We start from the raw sequence: 16,710 nt of genomic DNA, 5'->3' as shown, positions 1-16,710 counted from the left end.
TAGAAGCTTATGTCTGATGTGTATAGTCATACCGTAGAAACAATACAAAGTGACTTTATGTAGTTAACTGCAGTTTTGAGTTGCGTATGCATTTGTTAAAATGGATAGTTCACCCAAAAATGTAGGTTATATTTTGTCATTATTCCAAATCTGTATTTGGACTTTCTTTCTTCTGCAGAACACACACACACACACACACACACACACACACACACACAAAAAAAAAATCTGAAGAAAGTTCCTACTTTCAAGTTCTACTTTAAAGGGTTAGTTCACCCAAAAATGAAAGTTCTGTCAGTAATTACTCACCCTCATGTTGTTCCAACCGCGTAAGACCTTCGTTCATCTTCGGAACACAAATTAAGATATTTTTGATGAAATCTGAGCCATGTCTCACTCCTCCATAGGCTTCTATGTGACCGAAACTTGCTGGCCCAGAAAAGTTATTAAAGAGATCGCTAATATAGTCCAAGTGACTCCAGTGGCTCAATCTTAAGTATATCAAGCGACGAGAATACTTTTTGTGCGCAAAAACAAACAAAAATAACGACTTTATTCCACTTTTCATTTCCTTCTCTCTGGGCCTCGTAGTGTTTTTGCGCTGCGCGTCTGTGTTGCACGTCATCACGCATCACACACATGACCGGCGTCGGCCAATAGTGAGCCTACGTGGTGAAGTGTAACACAGACGCGCTGCGCAAAAACACTACGTGAACCAACTAGAGGTCCAGAGAGAAGGAAATGAATAGTGGAATAAAGTCGTTATTTTTGTTTGTTTTTGCGCACAAAAAGTATTCTCGTCGCTTGATAAACTTAAGATTGAGCCACTGGAGTCACTTGGACTATATTAACGATCTCTTTAATAACTTTTCTGGGCCAGCAAGTTTCGGTCACATAGAAGCCTATGGAGGAGTGAGACATGGCTCAGATTTCATCAAAAATAGCTTAATTTGTGTTCCGAAGATGAACGAAGGTCTTACGCGGTTGGAACAACATGAGGGTGAGTAATTACTGACAGAATTTTAATTTTTGGGTGAACTAACCCTTTAACTGTTTTTGTACAACATTGGACCTTATTGACATTTACTATATGGATATTTTTCATAAATCATCTATTGTGTTCCAACGAAGAAAAAGTCATGCAGATTTAGAACAACATAAATTATGACAGAATTAGCAATTTTATGTGAACTATTCCTTTAATTGCCAAAGTTGCAGAGTTTACATTTGTGACTAGATTAGTCCTGATTTGTCTAGTCTGTTTGAGGCACTTAGAAGCAATTAAGCTAGATATTCACGAGCAGAACTGTTTATTCTTTTTGTTTGTGAAATAATCTTTTGAATGTTAGTTTGGTAACACGTTACATTGTTACACGTCACATGTAGTTACCGTAGTAATAACTATAAATTATGGGTAATTACATGCAATTAACCCTAAACCAAACCTCATCCTAACCCTATAGTAAGTAGCCTACATGTAGTTCATTATTTTTGCTCTGTACTTAACTACACTGTAATACTGACACCTTAAAATAAAGTGTAACTATTGGTTTTAACTAGTGACTTTTATACAAAAGTGATATTTTCTGTAAATGTTACTCCCATTTTTTCAGCTGTTTCAGATGAACTTGACCCTAAACGACATGTAAAAACAAAATAAATGCTTGTATGTCAGTAAAAAAAAAAAATTGCAATGTGCAGAACATTAAAACATCACTATTTGTAAATTAGTAGTCATTATCTCATCTCTGACCAGCTGTAAAAGTCTGCATGTTCTCTGTGATACAAGATGCCTTTTACTTTTTTTTTTACAATACTTGATTAGTAAATTTCGTAAAGATTGGTGGCGGCCAAGTTGTGTGTACTAAACTGTATGTTTTAAGAACTAGAAGGGGCTAAATCAAACAAGACCTATGACATCCTACAAAAAATTCAAGCTACTCAGCATCATCGCTGAAGTGTGCGATAATTCACTTTAAATGTGTGTGCATGTGTGTGGGAGTGAAAGAGATTGAATTCTGCTGCTTGATTGGGAATCGCGCTGCATGTGTGTAAGGAGAGTTTCTATTTTTGTCATGTCACCATGACCTAGTATTTACAGTTGATTTCACCCTGCTGTGAATGTGCTTTCATTAATCTCTCTCTCTCTCCCTCCTCAACAGATGACGGAAGGGCGGAGATGTCAGGTCCACCTCCTGGATGACAGGAAATTGGAGCTCCTGGTCCAGGTAAGGCCCAACAATGTAGATAATGGTACAACATGACCCAAATGTTTTATTGTAGGTTTGGAAGTGTATTGTTGAGATAATTGATTATGCTTGACTTTATGATGCTTCACCAGCACAATGTCCAGCATTAGTGCAGAAATATCAAAGTAGTGTTAATATTATATGTATAGGTGTGAAGTTTTAGTGCATGTTTTTGTGGCAAGGTTTCCTCTCGTTTGTCTGGGAAGGGAAATCCTCATTGTGCCTCTGAGACATAATTAATGTCTTGTGGAAATAGGTGGATCTTTATCGGCCTGTGCATGTATGAGTTTGAATGTTTGCTCTGTGTGTATGTGTGTATGTGTAAAATGACTCCTTTATGCCCATCTCAGATTTCATGGCCAAAGAGACTCTGAGATAAGGTCACTCTGACCTGAACTCAATCATATGTGTATGCATATGTCGGTCTCCCAAGTGTCTTTTAAACATCAGTACCACTAATAGTCAGTCTGGCAGGTTTTGGTTCCCATAACGACACAAACCAGCAGCTTCTCAAATCGCGCATACAGCGACCCCCCTCCTGCCCAAAACACTCCATAAATCAGAACGCAAACATCTTCTCTCTGGATGAGTTCAGTTTCCATAACAGCACTGTCTGTCTCCCATGCCCCATCAGCCCTGCTCAGACCTCAATATAAACAGAACATAGCACAACTTCCTCAACACTCGCACTCATATGAACTTTCTCAGGAAATCCCTAATCACGAGGTAATCTCAGTCACTGAACACATGAAGAATACATTTCTACACATTTCTACTCCTCTGTCTTGGTCTGTCATGTAATATTCTATTCTGTTTTTTGCTTTATTCTATTCTATTTTTTTCATTCTGGTTTTATTGTATTCCCTCTGTCTGTTCTATTCTTTATTTTTATGTCATTGTAGTATTTATTAGAGATGCACCAATCTGAACATTTTGGCCGATACCAATAACCGATAATTCTTTATATTTGAAAGCTGATAAATTTAAATCCAAATGTCTAGGCTATATCATCTTTGAGATCCTGATTGCAAAAACAAAAGTCACTATTAATGCATCTGAAGTGTCTCAGCTGTAGGAAATAATCCATTATATATTGGCTTTAATATATCGGCCAGATTTTCCCATCGGGCCGATAACGTTAACATTAAAAATGAACATATTTGGGCTGATGCCGATAAATCGTGCATCCCTAGTATTTATTTATTGACAACGCCCTTCAGCCGTGACTTATTCACGATACAGCACAGCCTCTCATACCTTATTGCTTACTTAAAATGTTATTTTTAATGTCTATTTTTATTTCAGTTACTTGCCAAGGCAAGAAGTTTAAATTGAAATTTTTCATCTAATTATTATTTTATTTAATTATTTTTATTTATATTGGTTGACAATAACAAAACTGGTTTGGTTCTATTATGTCCTATTGTCTTTTGTTTTGTTCTCTTCTCATGTTCTATTTTGTTTAATCTGCATCATTTTTTTTCTTCTGTTCTCTAAGTCTGTTTTATTCTCTTCTGTTTTGATTTCTGTTTTTACTGTCCTGCTCAATTCTATTCATTTAGTCTCTCTCTCTCTCTCTCTCTCTCTCTCTCTCTCTCTCGCCCTCTCATGCCTGTCAGATGCAGTTAGGTGACCTGATTACATCATAGTTGGAGAAATGTAATTCCTCTGCCTTCTCCATCTCTCATTTTCCACACACTCTCTTTCTCTCCTCTGAAATGCTGGTTGAGTTGATTGCGGTGGCAGTTATGGTCTGATAAACAGAAATCTAGAAAGGAGAGGAGGTGAGAGAGTCCTTAACAATCAGGTAAGAGGATGAGGGAGAGGAAAAGAAGGGATTGCCAGGAAGAGATAGAAAATAAAGAAGGAATGGGGAAGAGGAGAAGATTTTAAAAACAAGGCAGTATTTCCTGTATTTCCCCACTCTCTCTTCAGTTTATGATTTATTGAGCTGTTGCAGAAACGCTTATTCCATAATCTTTACACATTTGTCCTACTTTCGTCATGAGTACTTAGATATATGTTCTTTTAGCATTGGCTTAAAGATTTAGCCTATTCTTTCTGCTTTCTGACTCTCTTTCTCCTCTTTCTCTTCCTTCATGTGGGCAGATGTTCTGGAGAAGGTTGTGTAGGTTAATCGGACCATTGAGAATTCCGGTGTTATTCCAAGTTAGTTTGTTTCTGCATGTTCCTTGAGGAACAGCTCTTCAATTCTTTCTGTAAGAGGAATTGTGTTGATGTACCTATAGGAATTTGTGATAACTATTTTGCGGTCACACAAAATTTTGCATTTCATGTGAAAGAACATGTACGCAAATTGGAGACATGCAAATTCACTTGGCGGAAAGACATTTGTCCAATTGAGAATATAGATTGACTTCATTCAAATCCCAAAAATGTTTGACTTCTTTATGAGAAACTTAAATACAAACTTATATAGTAATACAAACTATAAACCAAATAATCTTATTAATAAAAAAAATATATATAGACATATAAAAGAATATAAATGACAAAACACAACAAAATTTAAACGAAAGCAAAATATAAAAATTAAATTGAATATTAAAAACTATGATATAATATCAGTTATATTAAAATAATACTGATCATGGGAAACTGGACTAGATGGTGTTTTAATTTACTGTCACTAACATTGAAGTTGTAGCAGGATTCAAAATCATTTTCACATTTAAAATCCAGTGTGACAACACTTTAAGTTGTAAAACATCTTACACATGCAGTGGTGAAATACTTGACTGGTTCGGTTTTACTGATGGTCCTCTGTTGGAGCCTCATTTAACTGCCTCCTCTTCCTCTCTTCTTCCTCTTCTCATTAGAGGCAATGTACCATTCTGAATGTTATCGTGGATGATCTTGCACTGTGCGACCGGCAACATCATCTGATGATTTTATAGTGCCGTTATAGACTGAACTTTGCTATATTACCATCTTTAGTCTTATTTGCATTCAAGGCTGTTGAAAATATCCAGTCTGTATTGGCTTTAATGGAGATCAATTATTTTGTGTTTCCTTTTTTTATATCCTGTTTGCAGTTTTGACATGACTTTAGTTTATAATAAGGTAGACAGACTTACAAAAACAGCTGCCAACAGTCTTGTTCATATTTTTGGATAAGCTTGCTCTGTTTTTCAGCTGTCTAACTGCTCGTTAGCATCTCCCACCTGTCTCTCCACAGCAGGCTGTAATTTTGTGAATTATATGCGTTTAGTATGTGTTCGTCATTTTCCATGGTGAGTCAAAGCAGATGCTGGTAGGTTCTCTCGTGTTCTAGTTCGATCCTACTTCTCAGATGTACAATTTCTGCAAGGCTCAAAGTTTTTTTTTTCTACTGGCCTGGTTGGGCCAGTGGTTAAAATTTTTACTTGCCCTGCCAAAATTTTCACTGGCCCCGCCCCCACCACAAAAAAGTAATTAATTAATTAATTAATTAAAATCGTTATTGTTTTCATTGTGTTTGACCCATGCAACCTTAAGGTTATGACACCAAATTTCACAATTCTTGATTCCAGTTTTGATACCACAGCAAAAACTACTAGCCTAACTAACATAAATGTAAAATATTATTAAAGACAAACAAATAATCAACTTATGAGCAATAGCACAAATAAATACAATAGAACAAATATTCAAATGAAATAAACATAGCTTTTTAGGTTTTTCAGGTAGGTCTAACAGTAGTTTAATAATCTATTAAATATTCAATCAAAAAAATACAAACCATTAAATAATCAAATGTAAAATAACACTGCACATTCTTCACTGTATAAATTAAATATAGATTACTCCTTATTAAAGTTATTAAAGTTATTCAGTCAAGAGCAGTGAGTAGGGCTGAACGATTAATTGCACTTTCCATGTAATCGCACTTAAATCGAGATGGATCATCGCGATTTTAAAATCGCAAAGGCTGCGATTATTTTTTTTATGCGCAGTTTGTCATTGATGTACGGCTCTGTAAACGCTGCTCCATCTGAAAGCACTGTGAGTTTGAGTCACTTATAACGTGCATTTGAAAAAACAACCCGCGTCAAACATCTTTCCAAAACATGAGAAGCATTTATGAACCTCGTCCAACAACAGACAACATTTAATAACATGCTTTTACTCCAAACTCACTTCATAACGACAGCTGAGCTCCTCCCTTTGTGAGATGATGTGCCTTCTTACACAGAATAAGGCAGTCGTGTATTTATAAGTCATGTTTAATCAAAGTGTTTCAATCTTCTGTTTATTCAGCTACAGCGATTTCCTGGAATGATGCGCATTATTGTACTTCTGTGGCGGGGCACTCCACTGACAAGCTGCGCATAAAATAATCGCAATTCGCGTGCGGTTTTGTTGCGATTAATCGGCCAGCCCTAGCAGTGAGTGATTTTTATTAAATTTTTTTTCATTGCCCTCAAAACAAACAGCCACAGGAATATTAGGCTGCTGTCACTTTAAGACCCAATGCCTGGATCAAAAATAGTATTACACATGTGCTTATTTTCTCAACTGTTTATGTTCACTTAAGACATTCACCGACTATGTTTACTAGGATACTCGCCAAGACGGGCATTTTGACATAATTGTGTCTGAATTTAGTGCAAGAAGACATGAAAGAGAACTCAATGTAGTATTCGGTCCATCGGGCAGTCATTATTGTCGAGCCCTGTGTCTGTGAGGAACCTATAAGTTTTGCAAGTGCAAATTTGGTAATTCTTAAAGAAGACTTCTGAGTTATATAGGTGCTAAATAATACACTAAAAGTACTTTAAGGGCTGAGTTTTAGACTAGAGACCACTTAGATACCTTTTTGGCCAACTTTTAAATCCATCATATACATCCATTGTGGAGAAAGCAATCACAGAAGGTATTGCTACAATCTTGGTGAAAACTGAAATCCAAGAAGGCAGACAAAATGAGAGAAATGTCAGCTAAAATGCAATGATTATATACTTTTAAATAATTTAACACCAACATTTTTTCAATCTAATTGTGCTATTTATGTTAATGTTTATTTAGGGGAATGCACTTATTCGAGGGTGCTATTTGTGTGATGCACAATTGTTACCAATAGGGTGTTCCAAATCAGCCACTTATAAAGTTCCATATCTGAAGGTATACTGCCTATGTAACCAATAGGCAACAAGGCCTCTCACTTTTTTGAATGGACCCATTTTTTTCCCATGCTTGCACCTCCTTCATAAATGCATTTTTGGATTAAACATGCATTATCTATAAATGCACCTTTTTGTTGTATGAATGCATCTTCAGATGTGAATTCTGTTATTTTACTGTGTACAAAGTAGGGCAGTATTTTTTTAACAGTGATAAATCCTCAACTAAAACACTAGTGTTACATTGTGTTGAAGTCATTCTGTGTAATGAAAGCTGACTCATCTCTCATCTCTGTGATCTAGACCTGATGAGACCTTACGGCGCATGTTCTTGTCATCGCTCTTCCGTCCTGATCAGACACCCACGGTTTAATTATATTAAATCACAACACTCCGGATATTCTTCCTCTCAGCCACACGCGCTATCACAAGCTTCTCCATGTGGAAACGTGTGTCTGTGATTTGCATCAACCTCTGTAAGTGTAATGGCAGAGAGGAGATGATAGCCATCCCACATTAAATCTGTTTAAAACCATATAGCGCTCATATTGATGGCCCTCAGTGCACACTAACAGGATATTAATACTGCTTTATCCTTCTTATCTTCACATTTCAAAGAGTCTGAAACATTATTATATCAGTTACTGTCATAATCAAGTCTGGAGGCTAAACAGAGAGAGAATGATGCGGGAAAAGATAGAATATACTGTCATTCTTTAAGAAAATTGATATGGTTTGAGATTTAGCTCTTTTCATTTTCTCAACTGCACAAACACACATACACCGCCACAAATGGGTCAAGATTGAAGATTGCGGCCATGTTAAACCCACTTCCTCTTCTTACCGCAGACACACACTTACACAGTCGCTTTGGCTAATTGAGGAAGCAGGCTGTTTCACACCACATTGCTTTGAATGATGAGATTAAATGTGCCAATTGATTTATGTGGTACAGAGTTGCATGTCTCACCTGAAGAACCAGAGGTGAAGAATCTCATAAAATACTGATTGGTTCATGTGTGAATAACCACAACGTTAACGCCATAAACGAATATCTAAAACAAGATGTCTTGCTGAAAGCTGGGTTTTTAAGATCAGTCCTGAAGGGAGGGTAGTGAATCAGAGAGGATGGTAATTGCAATCTCAGCAGACTGCAAAGGTTTTTATTGGCAACTGCCTTCTAAGGCAAAATCTAACTGAAATGGAACCTGATTTGAGATTATTTGAGATGCTCTGCATAGGCAGCAACTCCTCTCGCCACACAAATAGCCCTCACGTGAGTCACACAAGACAGGTAATGGTGCTGGAATCCAGGAGGGTTTAGCAATTACAAAAGTTTTTTAGCATCTCTAATGCAGAGTTTCCCAAACTGGGGTTCACGAACCCCTGGGCAAGGCACAAGGGAACTCAAGGGGGCTTTGTGAGTTGATAAAAAGCTAATAATTAAATCGTAAAAATGTAACATTTAAATGATTTTAAATAATAAATAAAAAAAACACAAAATCAAACAATAAACTAAAAAATGATTTGTTTTGAGTGACTTTTTACCAACATCAGTGAACTGTAAATATGCAAGTGTGTTGTTAAATGATCAAAATACTCACTTAAAATCTTACTTAAGTAAATATTTTAGGGCAAAGTGGGTTCGGTTGAGAAAAAAGTTTGGGAATTGCTGCTCTAATGAGTAATAAAAATACATAGCACATGATAATATTGACAGCAATTATCCTTTCTTACTTGGATTGAACTATTTTGTTGATATTTTCTGTTTAATAAGGTATCTTTTTGTGTGACCTGCACCTATACTGTACCTTTAAGTGCTGTCTAGGTAGGCAGCTCACTAGGTTTTGGAACAACTCACTAGGTTTTAAGAACCTACCTTAGTCAAAGCTTTAGCTAGAAGAAATACATTACAATTTAAAATGTAATAATACACAACAAAATAATGATGATCTTGTAATTTTAGAAATTATTTCTTTCTTTCTTTCTGTAAGTAGAGGTTGTGGCAGTGATTGTACTTTTGCTCTAGATTTTGCTGTGCTATTTTTAGGGTGTGTGGGTGGGCTGGCTCTCTTATAAAGCGGGTTGTTGCGCGCGCGTGTGTGTGTGTGTGTATATGTGTCTGTGTCTGTATTTATGCGTGCCTTTAATTCAAAATGGTCTGTGTTGAAACAGAAACAGTAATTAAAGTGTTTTGAAGAGAGGCTCATGCACACAATGTTTGTGCATATCAAGTGCACAATCACATCTTGTTGTAATTTGATTTAACGATTTTTTATCTTTCTCAGACTCTTTTCAGTGCTTTTTACTTTTGTAATTTTTTTTATTAACATATTTTGTAAAGAATAAGTGAATAAATATAAAACATACATAAAAAAAGAAACACAAAAAAACAATTTACAAAATGTGTATGCATACACAGCAAAACATTCAATATCGTCCAAAAGTTTTGGGTCAGCACATTCAGCAAGGACACATTGAATTAATCAAAAGTGACAGTAAAGACATTTATAATTAGGGGTGGGAATCACAGGGTACCTCACGATACGATACACGGCTCACGATACAGATAATATCATGATTCATGATACAGCAATTCTGCGATAATCAATATATTGCTAGACAATCCTATAATGATACTATGAAAACAAAATGCCTATGAAAAGGTTAAGTGCTGGTTTTCTCTCTTTATTCAAGTCCAAACTGTTAGAAAACAAAAAGCACAAAAAGTTTTTCTGTCTGTGAATTAAATTGAACATTTTAGGTAAATTAAACATTTTCATTGAGATCAGGTTGATGGCATTGCAAGTGACTTTGCATGTTCGTGGTTTTACAAGTGCACTTTACTTTTTCCAGGCAGTTTTTGTCTATTGCATTGTCGATTTTGTTTGTCCCATCAAAGGTATAAAAGCCGAAGTGGGTCCAGACTTTGGACTTAAACGTGGCTGGGGCATCTATTATTTTACTCACACTGCTGCCTCCATCCCATTAAAAAACTCTTTTTCTTAGGCTAGTTAACTTATGTTCACATTTCCTTCATCCATGTGTTGAGTACCACTTCGAGGAGGCATGAAGTAGCGACGCCAGGAAAATCTATTTAGAGAGCCTTATTTCATTCATTAAAATATCGATATTTGGCACCAGCGTATCGATTCTTGTATCATATGGAGAAAGACAATGATTTATTGCCCTATCGATATTTTGTCCCATCCCTAATAATGTTACATAAGATTTACATTTCAAATAAATGCTATTGAGCAGCAAATCATCATATAAGAATGATTTTTGAAGGATCATGTGACACTGATTAAAATTACATTTAAAAAAATATTAAAATAGAAAACGGTTATATTACTGTAGTTTTGATCAAGTAAATGCAGACTTTGTGCGCTAAGTTACTTCTTTAAAAAAAAAAACATAAAAAAAAAAATTTCTTACAGACTCCAAACATTTAATATGCATGTTTGTATAGACATAGGCATAAAGATTGTGTGTCGATGTTGGTTGGTTGGTAAGCAGTGCAGAGATGTCCCAGGATGCCAGTGATTTCAGTGTCTATGTTCAAAGCCAGTGACACACCCATGGTTTACCACACACTGGCTCTGACACACACTTTACACTCACTTACACACACACAGGGAAAGCCCCAAACTTGCAGAATCATAGACAGCTTGACAACTGGTGTCTCTCAGTTTTCCAGAATGTTCTGGGTGTGTGTCAGTGCTAAGTCTAAAACCTCTGTAGTTCGTTATTGAGAACGATTTTCCTTCTTAAGAGCAAATATGCCAGTTGTATGAGCATATTTTGGACATTACTTTTGCAGCAAATCAGGCTCTGTTCAAGATGCAACACACACAGACTGCAGACAGAGTCAACATGAAATTGCAGAGTCACTGCAGTGCATCAATACTCATCAGAATACGACGCTCACAGTCTGCCAACTCGTTGACCTTGTGTGTGTGTGTGTATCTGGGTGTTTTTGTCTGTGTGTGAATATTCTGAAGGAAAAGATCTCTTTCGTGATGAAACCTAACTTCTTTTTTTTTCTTCTGTCTCTCTCAGCCCAAGCTAATGGCGAAGGATCTTCTAGACCTGGTGGCGTCCCATTTCAACCTGAAGGAGAAGGAATATTTTGGAATCTCTTACGTAGATGAGACGTACGTATACCCAACACATCCGATGAAATACTACACATGCCTCTACTAACCTATAAGAAAAGACTGTCAGATGAAGCTGTAGTCATGAATAGTTCAGCTCTCTGACTGTGGATGAGTGAGCATGCTGTGATAATGCCACTGGAGATGATTGGCTTCCCTCTTTCTCCCTTCTTCACTTTCTGCGACAACCAGCTTTTCATTTAGTCCTACACAGTGTGACCTACCGCTGTGCGACATTTATTAGACGTATCTTCGCATGATTTCTTTAAGGCACACTTAAAAGCAGCATCACGTCTGTTCTCGCTGCTAGTGTGCTTGGGGAAATGTGTTATATGTAGCTTTCAAAGATTTTGAAATGTTGTCTGGTGACCTTTGATCCGCCCGCTGATCCTTCCCAACAAAGGGTTGACAGTTTGCAGTCGCCAAGGACAACATGCAAATAGACAAATGGATTTCTGTCAGAAACAAGTGCACACACAGTGTGAGTTCAAGTTTTCCTATACAAATACAATTTAAAACACATTGTGTTGTTGCTTGTCAGTGGTACTTGCTAAGACTAGCATCAGTATTTTATAAATCAATGCAATACTTTCCTGAGTGCTTTTGTTTTTGTCATCACTGACTAGATTATGCATGGAAATGCACATGTGATGACATCTTGAACATAAAACATCCCTCTTGTGGCTCATTTTTCACATGATGTTTTTTAACGTTATGTGGTACTATGAATGAGACATTGTAAGATGTTGCAAGACTTTTCCGGTTGCTGTAGCAGATACTATCAGTCATTTCTCTTGGGCTGTGTTTCAGGGGTCATTTCAGCTGGTTGCAGTTAGATCGTCGTGTGCTGGAACATGAGTTTCCCAAGAAATCTGGACCCATTGTGCTGTACTTCTGCGTAAGGTAAGTTCAATGGCAACAAAAACACAATAAACACGTTTCAAAATCTAGTGAGCTGCGTTTTTAAGCATCGAATTGGACGTTTGAATGCGCCTGCGAATTATCAAAAATGAAAATATAGTGGATTTGCTCAACCGCCATGAGTCACCGCAAGCGGAGTGATACAAATGGTGAAACAGCTCCAGTGCTGATACTGGGGGAATATCGCATGGCTGGAAAAGGCTCTCAGCCAATCAGATTCAAGAACGAGAAAGATTACCAGAAAGTTGTGTCTGTGTTTGTTTATTCTTTCAAATTAGCGGGGTCAGTAAACCACAGCTCACTAGCAGTTACAGAGAACTTAGCCAATCAGAATCCACCATTCCTCTCATTAAAGGGTAACTAAACCCCTGGTCAGAGCCTGACTCCATTGAAAAATGCTGTAAAAGTGGGCAGACCCCAGCGGAGATAGAGGGGACGAACCGAGGGCGGGGCTGAGCGGGGGGGGGGGCGTGCACCTGAGACCCGCAGTGACGGATTAATTGACGGCTGCTGTCATACTCTAAAATGGAGAGTGACTCACAGGGTCGCAAGACGACGTAAAATACATGCATCTGATGAGTTTTATCGAGTTGATGTCAATAGCGCGCTCTCTGTAGGCATATTCATATTTTGCTGCTATGTGAAAAAATCCAGCAAAATGCGCCGGCGCGTTTGTCGACCCCAGAGGATTAACTTTAGCCTATCCATAAATTGTCCATGCAGGAGGAGCAGCGTTTGGCACTGCGTCGCTTTTCAGCGCGAGCTGTGTGGAGAAGCCCATTTCCAACCTCTATTGCGTTGGAGAAGCAATCCTACGTAAAATGCAGGTTGCACACTTGAGCTCTAGGCGGGAACTCACAGTCTTCCAGGCCAAGTGCATGCAACCACTGGCGCCTAATCTCCAAGTCTGCTGGAAAGCTATGCAGTCCAGCAGTGCTGTTGCAACCAGCAACACTACACCTACGTACCCTCCTGACTACTGTACTAAATACAGATAAATCTACGCTAGCTCGTACCAAGGGCGTGGTGAGCTGGAACCTGCTTACATAACGCAGTACCGCAAACATCCAATAGGAAAATTCAACTGCAGTAGCCACCGTTCAACCTGAAGAGGGCAGCACTCAGATGTTTTTACACCATATATTGTAGAATTACAGCACTTTATACCCAAATGTCAAAAAAGGTACTCGAATTAATGAACAGCACTAATAAAGCCCCATTCTTACAGATCATTAACTAAAAAAAGTTGGTTTAGGGTTTAGTTACTCTTTAACACCCCCAGCAATTTGAGCACCATGGCAACAGCAGAGTGTTAATCAGACTGTGTTTGAATTGCAGAGCATGAGCAGATATCTGCTGGGAGGGTTGATTCATTTATATTTTAATTGCATCTGCTTCGAAATATGACCAATACAAAGAGCAACCCAGTATATTTATTGCTCATGTGTGTTTGTATGACTCTGTGTGTGCGAGAGAGTTATAGTGGGCAAATTTGTTTGCTTCCTCACAGTATTTTACCGTGTAAGTCGCAATCAGCACACAGTCATACATCACCACCCTCGCTGTGGGTAGATGCTGGTTTATTGCTGTCAAGCTCCACATTAAAATAGCTCAGCAATTGTTGGGACACATTTGGATTTCTTTTCTTTCTTTCAGTCTATTCCACTTGCATCACTTTGCTTTTCTGGGTCACACACAGACACAAACACTTAAATGCACGCATACGCACGCATGCATTTTGCTTTAATAGCTGCGTGCGGAGTTGTATGTCTTCTGCTTGAGCTATTGCATGTCAGTGCAGTTTGAATTAGAGTGAAGGCCCCGTTTTAATGCATGCATGATGTCCTGTGTACATCAGTGTGTATGTGTGTGTTATCCTTTCTGCCTGTGATTGGGCTATTGATTGGAGAGAGCTAAAGTCTTTGATGCGTTTAAGACTCTGTCTCACTCACATCTCAGATTAAACCAGCTGTCAATGCTGTTTTAATCACTTTGATCTCTCTCACTTTCACTCATTTTTTCTTCACTGCCAGCTACTCCTTTACACAGTCAATGGATTCAAAGCATATATCTTTGTGTCATGTGTCGTAGGGTTCATTTTAAGTTCATTGTGTGCATCAGTGTATGTTCAAGGTCATATACATTACATGCATCTGTACATGTATGTGTCTGTGTAACAGTCCATAGGTGAATGTCACAGCTTGAGACAATTACTTATGTGTTTGTTTGTTGTTGTAGTTCCCGCTAACTCTAATCTGAGTGCTAAATGAAGCTTGTACAGTGGAAATTGTTTTCTTTTTGTGGGTTTTGAGGGGGATGGAGACAGCAAGAGGATATAGCGAGTGTTTATGATGCCCTCTAGTGATTGGTTTTTGACTCTGTGTTTAAATCGTTTTATTTTTTTCAGTGAGTTCATTGAATGACCTGAAAAGTGGAATCAGAATTGGTTACTCATACTGAACAATTTTGAATCACATTCAAAATTCACAACACTAATTTTAATCTGTTAATTTTTAGCGTGTATATTGTATATAAAACTACTGTCTTTAAACTTAGCCATTTTTGATGGATGTATTTTCTCTTCAACAGGTTCTACATTGAAAGCATCTCTTACCTTAAGGACAATGCCACAATAGAGCTGTTCTTCCTCAATGCAAAGTCCTGCATCTATAAGGTAAACTGCTATCACTGCTCTACCACTAGAGGGCAGTGTTAGCTACTACCCCTTTGGTTAAGGTGCATACATTTGTTACCTCCATCTGTTCTCATGGAGCATCTTAGTCATAAATGCCATGTAACAAATCACTCTGAAGCTGCCTGGAAAATGACATCATGACAACACTGATTAGCTGATGGCACCATAAAAACATGCAGATTACCAAGCTCTTCTCTATCGACTATCCTTCAGGCACCAAACAGCATAAAATAAAATGTCATGATATATACATATGTATGTAAAGTTTTTTTTTTTTAAGGAACTGCATTTAATTGATCAAAAGTAACCATATGTTTTGACATTGTTAGAAAAGATTTATATAGCAAAAATATAAATATTGTTGTTCTTTTGAACTTTCTATTCATTAAAGAATCCTGAAAAAACAATATATCGCAGTTTCCACAAAAATATTAAGCAGCACAACTGTTTTCAACATTGATGATGATGACAAATTTCTTGAGCACCAAGCTAAGCTTACTTAAATTGGAACGCAAAAGTCCACACTAGAGAATGATTTCTGAAGGATCATGTGACACTGAAGACTGGAGTAATGACTGCTGAAAATTCAGGAATAAATTACATTATAAAATATATTAACATAGAAAAAAGTAATTTTAAATTGTAACAATATTTCACAATATATATATATTTTTTTCACTGTATTTATTATCAAATAAATGCAGCCTTGGTGAACATAAGATACTTTTTTCAAAAACTTTTGATATATACGTTTTAAAATGTTTCAAAAAGTGCTTAATTCTTCCAAAAACATTCTGTATTTGTGAATGTCATTTGTCGCATACCACACATTCCCACCATGAGCTCATTGCTCACACTTTACTTTAGAGTCAGCTTCCCAATATATGCCAGTACTGTGTGTGTGTGTGTGTGTGTGTGTGTGTGTGTGTGTGTGTGTGTGTGTGTGTGTGTGTGTGTGTGTGTGTGTGTGTGTGTGTGTGTGTGTGTGTGTGTGTGTGTGACATTCCTGAAATTCTTGTGTTCTGCAAAGGTAATGAATCGCTCCGTTTGTCTTGGTCATTTAAGTAGTCAGACCCCCTACACTTCAATAACCCCTCATCTAAAAAAAAAAAACACGTGTGTGTATGTGGCTTTGTCCTGCTATTGATTACACAGGAAATAGCTGAAGTGATTTAGATAGACCCTTCAGTGATAAGTCAGCAGATCAGGTCATTAAAAAAGAGAGAGATAAGATAAGAGGTAGATTAATGGAGATGTCCTGTCTGCTGTGATCCTGAACCTAACTCTCTCGTTCTTTTTTTCTCTGTCTGTCTCCAGGAGCTCATAGAGGTGGACAGTGAGGTGGTGTTTGAACTGGCCTCCTACATCTTACAGGTAAGATCATGTTGGACTGTTTATCATTTGATGCACCTTCATGAACCCTGCACTGAACTTTTATGAAGTTCAGGACGTCTCAAACGCACGTGTGTGAGCATTATAGAGTCATATTCCGGTCACTACAGTATTTCAGTCTGACAGGGTGCTTTATTTTAAATCTAAAACAGGATGTTTCCTTTGTACTGTAA

General features: G+C 37.5%; 1 protein-coding gene across 14 annotated transcripts in view; it reads left to right on the top strand.

Annotated features, from left to right (window-relative positions):
• Window positions 1-16,710, top strand: part of frmd4a (FERM domain containing 4A) — a 164,323-nt gene that overhangs the window by 117,123 nt on the left and 30,490 nt on the right. For all 14 annotated transcript variants that reach the window (XM_084409663.1, XM_084409660.1, XM_084409675.1 and 11 more), the window contains exons 2-6: window positions 2,163-2,228; window positions 11,435-11,529; window positions 12,340-12,432; window positions 15,040-15,124; window positions 16,463-16,519. In XM_084409663.1, coding sequence (XP_084265789.1) covers window positions 2,163-2,228; window positions 11,435-11,529; window positions 12,340-12,432; window positions 15,040-15,124; window positions 16,463-16,519 — 396 coding nt within the window. The remainder of the gene's footprint in view (window positions 1-2,162; window positions 2,229-11,434; window positions 11,530-12,339; window positions 12,433-15,039; window positions 15,125-16,462; window positions 16,520-16,710) is intronic.

This window comes from Rutilus rutilus (assembly GCF_951802725.1).
Source record: "Rutilus rutilus genome assembly, chromosome: 5".
Classification (NCBI taxonomy): domain Eukaryota; kingdom Metazoa; phylum Chordata; class Actinopteri; order Cypriniformes; family Leuciscidae; genus Rutilus; species Rutilus rutilus.
Note: the sequence above shows the minus strand (reverse complement) of the source record. Positions and strands in the feature narration are given on the sequence as shown.